The 9,950-nt window shown below is 50.9% G+C and overlaps 1 protein-coding gene across 1 annotated transcript in view; it reads right to left on the reverse strand.

Annotated features, from left to right (window-relative positions):
* SMAD3 (SMAD family member 3) overlaps nucleotides 1-8,169 on the reverse strand; it is a 127,108-nt gene extending 118,939 nt beyond the window's left edge. The window contains exon 1 of the mRNA XM_013966776.2: nucleotides 7,662-8,169. Within this exon, the coding sequence (XP_013822230.2) occupies nucleotides 7,662-7,867 (206 nt within the window). The 5' untranslated portion in view covers nucleotides 7,868-8,169. The remainder of the gene's footprint in view (nucleotides 1-7,661) is intronic.

Genomic DNA, 9,950 nt, shown 5'->3' on the forward strand with positions numbered 1-9,950 from the left:
CCAACAAAGCTGTCAGGAGAAAAACTTGCCAGATGCAAGCAGGAGAGCTGATGTGATACAGAAAAAGTACTATTATTTCGGGGGAAACTCACTTTTCATTTCTTAGCTAGGGTTTCAACTTGTAACTTCCATCCCCCCCACCTCCCGCCCCCAACAAGAGGCGCATGCTTACACAATCAAGTATAGCCTTTCTTTATATAGATGCTTGAAAATAAATAAAGAAAGCTTCCTGGGTAAACTCTGACATATGAGCAAACATTTTCCACAGGTATCCTCTATAATGCCTACCTCTCACATTTAACCATTTTTAGGCAATTGTGGTCATTAGTTTAAGTAAACTTCCTGCTCTGAGGATAGCCAAAAATAGCAACAAAAGAAAAACTGCTCACTGCATCTCAACACATTCAGCCTTCATGGTGTTATCCTTGTATTCAGTTATTTTTATATTCCTTTGTAGTTAAATTTCACTGATTTAGACTCACAGGGCAAAGGAGAGGCAGGGAGGACAGAGAGGGGGAAACAACTAAAATTAAAAGCTGAATTATAGTTTTCTTACTTTCAACTAGGGAAATTCACTGGCACCAGACTAACAGGGACTTAGGACATTAATAAGGAAGATCTGTGGTTTAGTGATCAAGCAGATGCATGCAAAGGGATGCTTCTAAGATGCTTGCATAGAAACCACTTTAGAATTAGAAAGAACCTCTGATAGAGCTCCGGTAGCCCATTTCCCAGTTGCGAACATCTGAGGCCCAGAGACGGTCAGTGACTTGGCCCAGGTGACACAGCTAATTAGAAACAGAGTTAGAATCTAGAACTTACCCAGGTCTCTGACTCCTGCCTCCAAAGTGACTCCCAAAAGTTTGCTCACGACTAATTTCTCTTGACAGCATTTATGGGGAGAAAAGGCCTGCTAAACAAACTTCAGCCTAGTCCAGAATTAGACAAACTTCTTAATTAATAGGCTTCTACTGTGTTTTCATTTTAAGCTGAGTCTCTCTGTCAAAACACCCTGCAGCAGTGTGCCACGGTGGCAGGCTGCTGTTTACAGCAGAGGCCTCAGATAATCACAACGGATAGTGTGACTTGTGCTCTAGATTTGTTATTTCTTAAACTGTTAATTAAGTCAAAACAAAGAGGAACGTTACACTCTCTCTCTCTCATCAGGACTCAATAAACTGCAGGGCTTGGGGAATTTGGTTCTCTGGCATTAAGAAAACAGTATTTACAAGTTAAGCAGAGTGAACACACACGATTCTTACAACTCCCAAGGACCAGCGTTCAGCAGCCAGTGGACCAGAGGCTACAATAGGGCAGGATAAGGCATCTGCCTCGTTCACTGGTGTGTTCCTGCTACCGGGAACAGGCTTGGGCACCTGTTAGGTGCACTAACGGAAGCACACACATGAACTGGACAAGTTCTCTTGGATCTTTGTTTTAAAATCTGGAATACGGTAAAATTAGAAACCAAACTTCTGCAAGGTAGGTTTACTATGGCAACTTCCAACTGTTTCCAGAAACCACGGCACCTGAAGATTGAAGGCTCCCTGGCCCAGGAACCTGTCAGTGGTCAATAGATGATGCCCAGCCCTCCTGGGGAAGAACTAGTCCCATCCACCACTGCAGGGGACATTCGCGTCTGCAAAAGGCTGGTAAACCTCCCAGGCCCTGCATCAGCAGCCTTTCTGGGCAGACTGTAAAACCATATGTGGATCTGGGAAGGGGGCAGGGCGAATTCTTTATTTTTAAATAGGTCAATACATCAAAGGAGACAAGGATAAAAGTTAATTAGAACTATTCACGAGCTTTGTTGATTGAAAAACCGGCATTCCACTTTCGAGAACTTAACTGCACTTACAAGAGGCTGGGGGAGGGGTAAATAAGGTAGGAAAATAGATGAGGGAATAAAGGCAGACTTCAAGTCTTAAAGCAAGCACTGCTTGAAACGTTGATAGACCTAGAGGTTACCAGACCAACTGGAGTAAGCCAGAGACAGACAAATATCATATGATATCACTTATGCACGCGATCTGAACCACGATACAAATGAGCTCGCACAGAAAACAAAAATAGACCCGCAGACTTAGACAACAAACCTGTGCCTACCAAAGGGGGGGGAGGAAGGAGTGATAAATGAGGAACTGGGGATCAACAGATACACATTACAATATATAAAACAGATAAGCAACAAGGACCTACTGTATTGCACAGGGAACTGTATGCAATATTTTATAATAAACTATAAGGGAAAAGAGTCTGAAAAGGGATAGACATATATAAGACTGAATCACTTTGCCGTACACTTGAAACTAACAACACTGTAAATCAACTATACTTCAGTAAATAAAGCAGGCACTTCTTGGTCCTATTTATTTCCTAAAGGAGCTCATACAGAGACACGGCTGCGCTGTGCAAACAATGGCATTGAGAAATCTCCCAATAAGCTAACAAGTGAAAAGTAATGGTCGTTCAGTCCATTAAATCGTGTTAATTTTATTTCCACTACAATAACATAGCAATTACAAATCTACATTATTGAACCAATATTTATTTTTCAAAAACTCATTTTAATTGGATTCCTGATGTGATAAGCTCAAGCCAGGCTCTCTATGCCATCAGCTGCTTGCATTTCTCATCAGAAGGAAACGACTACTGTATTCATGGGCTTTTTCTATTATTAGAATTGTCATTTAAACCTTTACATCCTTGCAAAGACTTTTAAAAATACATTATTAAAAGCTCTTATGTCTCTGTAGAAATTCAGGTTTACAGGATTTATTTTTTGGCAACTGTTAACCAGAGAAATGAAAAGTTATGGCACACGAGAACTCAAAAATTCTGAGCATCCACCATCACCTCCAAGTTGCCCACTTCTTATCGACACGGTCTGTTATATTCTGAGCTAATACATCCTAAGTCACCGTTTCCACCAAGGAAACTTGAATTTCAGGTCTGCCATACTAACTCCTTTTTTATTTCAAAATGAGAACACTTTACAGTGGCATAAAATACTGGACACAAGCCACTGGTCTTCAGGTGCAGACTCGGAGGTAACATATTCATAGCAGCACTCCCTTTAGGAACAAGAGGAAGATAAAGACATTCTCAGTCCTGCAGGCAACAGACACCATGAACCCAAAAGTTCCCATGACTGTACTATGGTCCAGAAACTTCCTCCTTCGGATTATAACTCCCGCCTTCTTGGTCTTCCACCTTGCATTGACCCCTCCCTCCTCTCCCCACCTACTCCCAGAGAAGTAATGGTCTGTCCCCCACATCCCTGGGCATCTTGTACATCCTTTGGCTACAGCTCATGGACTATATTTTGGGCAAGTCTGTCTCCCACTCTAGACAGAGGGGCCCTTAAGAACAAGTGCCCTGCTCATCACAGTAGGTATTTCATAAATGACTGAATAATTTAGTAATGAATGAATGATACACAGAGACATCTAAATATAAAATACATCTCTCAAACTTTCTGGTTTACAAAACACTTCCACAGGCTTTACCTCATCCTGATTTTACAGGTGCAGACAAGAAGGCTCTGAGACATCAAGTGAACTGCTAAATCCATCCAGGTATTAAAACAACAAGATACAGGACCTGAATTCTGTGCTTTTTTTCTAGGGAAAACATATGGCTATCCTGACTTTGTTATCTAACATAGCGACCTCTAAATATTTAAAAAACATATCATAATCTCCCTCGCTCCCCAAAAACATCACTCCATACTAGAGCTCATATTCCCTCTGATGGCTGGGAAGAAGAAAGAAATAGACACAAATAATGTCCTGTTGATGTTTTCCTACTCAAGCGTAAGCTTGTCACAGGCAGGGACCATCTCAAGTTTATCTCCACATCCTCCCCCACTTCCCGGAATACTGACTCAGACATGGGAGGGGCCAATACCTATGAATCCACAAAATCCCATCCTGTAACATTTGATTAAGAACTGTGAGCAAGGGGCTGTCTTCAACTCCTAGGTGCAAGGAGCAAGTTCGAAGGTTCCAAATGACTCCTAAGTTCGAAGATCAGGTGGCTCCTAGGTTCAGCCATAGCTCTAAGCCAGCCCCACAGTCCACTACCCAGTGTCCTGCAGACTCCTTCTCTTTCCTGCCTTTGTGCAGAACTCCTCTAATTGAGGTTAACAAGAGAAAGGAGAGGATGGGTGCTTGCAAGTGAGTTGGGTTCCAATGGGCCACACAAGAATGGTGCTCTGAGCTGCAAGTGAGAGAAAAGAGGACAGGAGATGCTGAAATGGAGAGGGTGTTAAAGCTACCACTCTTGCACCCCTGGTCTGTCCCCAGAAGCCTGAGAAAGAAATGTTACGGTGAGACCAGCCTGGCAAAGTCCAGGCAGATAGCAGGAGGAGGCCACACCAAAAGAACAGATGCACAGAAAGGTATGTGTCAGACCTTATGTTTGGTTAAATTCCGCAGCCACTTTCCTCTGGACTTAGTGCTCTGACACAAGAAAGCCTGAATTTCCTTCCAAACAAACAAGGTCTTAAGCTTGGTCCAGCTCTCAACAAGTGGGCCACAGCATGGGTCCCATTAGTAGAAATACAAACTATCGGTGTCCATCAGAAGAGTCGTTTTTAAGTGTGCCTGGCTCCTTCTCCCTGATAGAACATACGCGCACCGTCTCTGCCTCTTGTTGGCAAACGCTATGACTCCATTCTCATAAACTGGCCAGGAAGATACCTGCAGCTGGACTCAGGCACTCAAGAAGGATGACAGATGACAGGGAGGATGCTATTACACAGCTCATCGAAGCTCTGCCCATCCTGCCAGACCTCAGAGAATCCTGATGGCCCCTCTACCGGTGTATCTAAATCAGGCTCTTGCCACTGCTTTGGCACCAGTCTCTTTGACATTCTTGAAACCAGTAAGCCTGTATCACTCCAGCTCTCTTGATCACTGAGACAAGTTGGAGCAGGAGGAACAGAAGAACGCCTGCAGTCCGGGGGCTCCAGCACGCAGCTCTAACTGCTAGACAGCGCTGCTGCGGCTCCTGACCTTGTATTAGCCGAAACAAGCTGGGGAAAATCTCCTTAGGCTAAGGGTTCCTTACACTGTGAAGTCCAGATCTTGTAGGGTACTTTTAAGCACCCAGGGCCCCACCGCACACCCGCAGTGGGATAGCTAGGTGAAACACTTCCCTTTGTCAGTTTTCCAAAGACCTCGTTATAAAAAGCTGTAAGGAGAGAGCAGACAATTTGACAAGCAGCCCCACAACCTATGAGACTCGGAGACACACCACTATCACCCGTGTGAGGCCAGCTAGCCACCTCCCCAAGACGTGGCCTTTAGTTTTCTGCCCACGAGCAAAACAGCAGCTGCTGTTGCCAAGGGAGACAAGGTGACCCAGAGGCGTGGGCACAAAATCCAAGGATGGAAATCCACTTTGTCTGGATCCACCCAAGTAACGGGGTTTCCCTAACTGAAAAAGATGGAAAAAAATGTGCCTCAGCATTAGTCCTTGCCAGACAGGTAGAAGATGGCTCAGTCCTCACAGAGCCATGGGAAGGCTGAGTTTACTTGAACTCTCAGGAACATCCCAAGTGTCCATATGCCCCAGGCTGCGGAAAACACTGGAAGAGGAAAAGGCAGGCCATGGCTATGCTTTCCCAGAGGGCAAACTCCTACCAAGGCAAGGGGGAGCCAGGCCTCTCCTCCAGGCTGTCACCAGCCCAAAGGATGTTGGCAGCCTTACTACCAAAGATCCCAGGGCCCACCCTGTAACCATCAGCAAAGAATGTATTCAGACCCTTCAAACTGAAGAGGAGCCGTGGTAAGCAGAAGGGGCACATTTGGTCAGAATGGCATGTTTTGCTATGCCAAGCATTTTCACCTCTCTCCTCCAGAGTTTTCTCAACTTTGAAAATGGGATCAGTCTTAGGCCTAATTAATGGCCTTATCTATTTTCCAGGAGTTTCTTTTTCTTGATCTCCTAAAAGCATATGAAAGTCTTTTGTAAACTGTGAAACAATTCATGCAGCTGTTCGTTTTATACTGGATACTGATTTTTTTTTTTTTCCTGTCTCAAAACATAAAAAAGCACTTGTCCTCAGCGCCCTCAGGCAGGTAAGAAGGCAGATTCTCTCCAGGAGGGAGAAGTATGACATTCATTTACCCTACTCCCTACCCCTCACCTAAAGTAATAAAGAAGGAAGAACCAGGGCTGAGACCAGGACCTAGGGCTCCCTGACCATCACATCACACCACCTCCTCTGAAGTCAATTCTGGCTCCCCATCATACACCAGAACACACTTCCCAGACAGCACACCACCTTCCTTCCTGCTTTATTGACTGGACCCACCCAGTTTTGAAGAAAAAAAATTATTATTTTTCAAGTCCGCACTCCCACCATATGTGGCATTTATTTCCAGAGGAGGCCGGCTCTGGGTTTCCGTGGACAGATGTTGCTTTGTGCCTGCCTGACACGGCTGGCGGCCGGCGTACAGCTGCCCCGAGCAGGTGGCCAAGGACGGAGTCCACTTCTGGCCCAGCATCAGGAGGGACAATTTATGTGGAGCTCTGGCCCCGGGGACCCTCTGCTCATTCCTCCACAGCCAGGGACCCCTACTCACACACACAGACTCTCCCTCAGTACACAATTAAGACGTTCAAAGGGGGCTAAGAGGGAGACACAGAAAGCTAAGATACCTCCCCCCTCAACACATCCCAATTTCCAGCCAGGCGCAGCTAAGCTAAGAGAAGGCCGTGGGGAATGGAGAGAAGTCACTGACCCCTTCTATCAGCCATCTGTGAGCTCCTGCCAGACCTAGCTAGCGCGAAGTGGAGGATAAAGGAGGTCCAGACAGATGGCAAAGCGCTTTGGGAAGGAGGGCTCCGTAGGAATGCGAGGGCCGATGCGAGGCCCACTTTAGGGTGCGTTTTGTTATCTCCTCGGCTCCAAACCCCCCTCCTTTCGGCACCCACCCGCAATCTCAGACTGAAAGAAGGGCAAAAAACAGCCGGGGGAGGCGGGGGAGAAGACCCCACTCTCCGCCACTTATCTCTCTCATTTGAAAGTCAGAGCACTCCGCTGCAACTAAAGTGCGTGTGTGCGGAGGGGGCGGGAGACTGGCACAACCGAATCTAAAAATACTCGATAAAAATGCTAATCCCGAAGGCAAAGAGAGAACGAAGAAGGAATCTGTCAATCACGAGGCTCCCGCTCCTCACCCACAGCCCCAGCTGTACGGACTGCATTCCTGTCGAGAAGGAAAGAAGTGGGGGGACAGGAATGAAGAAAAGAAAGGGAGAGACACCACCACCTCCACGAGCGCGGGCCGCGGGGGCGGGAGGCGGCGGCGGAGGAGGGGCTCGGGCCCGCGGAGCCGAACAAAGCGGGCCTCAAGTTCTATCCCGCAGCTCCCCGAGGTGGGGGGGGGCATCCTGCAGCACCCCCTTTCCCGGAGGTGAAACGCCAATGCGGGGTCTGGGGGAGCGAGTGCCGCGTGGAAGTCCAGGGCTCTGAATCTTTGCAATTCCAGAAAAGGTTTTGTTTGGGGTCCCCCTTCACCCGCTTCCTGCCTGCGTTCCCACCCCTCGTATACACACACATACAATCCCTCCTGCTCCAGTCCCACCAGGCCGGCCCCGCCACGCTATGGGGCTGGGCGGGCGCGCCCCAAGGTCCCTCCAGCCCCCACCTGGGGATGGTGATGCACTTGGTGTTGACGTTCTGCGTGGTGATGGCTTTCTCCAGCTCGTCCAGCTGCCCCGTCTTCTTGAGCTTCTTGACCAAACTCTTGACTGCCTTCTCGCACCACTTCTCCTCCTGCCCGTTCTGCTCGCCCTTTTTCCAGCCCAGCAAGCGCTTCACGATCGGGGGAGTGAAAGGCAGGATGGACGACATGGTTGAGGAGGGCGCGCGAGCTGCGAGGAGCGCCCCCGGCGGGGCTAGGCGCGGCGGGACGCCGGGGGCGCAGCGGGGAGCTCAGCCCGGGCCGGCTGCGGCCGCCCAAACTTCGCTTCAACTCTCGGCGAACTTGCTGGTTCTCCAGGCCCGGCCGCGGCGCTGCAGCCGGCGGGGCTCGGCGCGCGGCCCTGCGCCCCGGGCGTCTCCCACGGCGGGGAGAAGGACGGCGGGGCGGCGGGCAGGCAGTAGCGAAGCGAGATCGGGAAGGCCTGGGACGCGGGGCGGAGGCGGCGGCCGCGGGGACCGGAGTGGCAGAAGAAAGTTTGGGTTTCCGCACGGGGTGGCTGTTTGGGTGCCGCCTCCAGGAAGGAAAGTCCAACCCCCAGCCAAACTTTGCTCGCCTCGCTCGCTTTGATGCGCAGATCCCTCCGCCTCGGCAGCCTCGCCTCCCCGCTGCCCTCCTCCTTCCAGGCTCGCTCGCTAGCTGGGCCGGCCCGGGGCGTGCGCCGCGCTCTTGCTCCCGCCCGCTCCCAGTCTGTGTTTCATGCAAATCCGCGTGCAGCCTCCTTTCCAAGCGCTGTCACCGCCCCCTTGCCGCTGGGGCTCCCCGCCTCCTCCCCCGCGCCCCGCCGCCTCCTCCTGCGGGCGCCTTGCTCGCCGCCCCCCCACCCCCAGCCTCCGGGAGGGCTCCTGGCCTTCCCCCCGCCCGGCGCGGAGCACGCCCACGTGGGCGACCTGGGACAGCGGCCGCCAGGGCTGGAGCGCGCAGAACCCCGCGCGGCCCCGACCTGAAGTCCAGCGGACGCCGGGAGGAAGTCGTGGGAAAGGAGCGGCGAGAAGGGCCCCTGGCGGGAGGGCCGGGCTCGGGTCGTGGCGTCCGCTCTCGGAACCCACACTCAGGAAACTCAGCTGGAGTGGCGGGGCCGAGGGGTAGACCCGCACGAACGAACGAGAGCGGGCTGGCCACAGGCAGGCGGTGCGCTCCTGGGAGGACCCCGGTTCGAGGGAGGACGCGCGGAAGGCTGAGGCCCAGGAAGTCGGGGCGCGCACCAGGACGCTGGTGCGCCGATCCCGGTCAGGGGCCGTGGCGGCGCCGGGGACTCGGGGGGCTGTTTTTATTCTCGCACCAGAGAGACCGTTCCAGTTTAGAGCCCCAGGGCCGGATTAGGGAGAGGCTCTCAGAGGTGCCGATTTGGGGACCCCAGTGACTCCCTGGATAATAGCTGGAGTCAGGGGTCCCTTGGACCTTTGGGAATCAAGTGCCCCGCAGAAAATGGGCCTCAGAGGCATTCGTTAAGCTCAGGAAGAAATGAATGGGGGAGCCTTAGAACTTATCTGTAGAGGAAAAGTTTCATTACAGGGTGCTGGAATCCTATGGGAAACAAAGTATCCGAAATTCAACACCCAGTAAAATAGGAGAGAGTTTTGTTTTCAAAGCTGTGAACTCGCAACAAGTGGAGCAAAAGGGCAGTCTTCGGGGACCTTATATATTCCAAATTAGCTTCGGTGGGAAGCAGAGGAACACCAGGATATTGGGGGCGCTCTGGGGCTTTTCTCTCCACGAACACAATTCAGGGGCGTCTACCCACAGACCCCTCACTCGGTGGCTGTCAGGAGTTACCCCAGGCCCCCAGGGCCTTTCTCCTGCAGCCCCTCCCCTACCAGACCTCTTAGCCTTTGTTTGTTTTTAACAGCAGGAAACTCCCTTGGTGAGAAAGAAGTGATCCGCAAACCCTCTAGCGGGTGGGGAGTTACAGAGCCCTGTGAGGTGTGGCCTAATCCACAATGTCAGCCCAGAAGCTGCAGGGGTCCCTGCCTGGAAGGAGTGAATGAGCTCTGGCAGGTCTGTCAGCTGCTGGGGCTGAGCCCAGGGCTCCCCTCCTTCTAATTCTCTGCCTGCTTGGACCTTAAAGGAGAGTCCCCTGAACCCCAAATGGTGCTTAATGACCTGCTCCCCATTCCTGGCCGGTCCTTGGAACTAACCAGCAGCCACTATAATCTGGTTTCGTTCCCTTCCTCCAGTTCTCATCGAAAAAGAGAAGGAAGGAAGGCAATAGACTTTTATTGATGGCTTTCTTCA

The sequence above is a fragment of the Capra hircus genome, chromosome 10, assembly GCF_001704415.2.
Source record: "Capra hircus breed San Clemente chromosome 10, ASM170441v1, whole genome shotgun sequence".
Lineage (NCBI taxonomy): Eukaryota > Metazoa > Chordata > Mammalia > Artiodactyla > Bovidae > Capra > Capra hircus.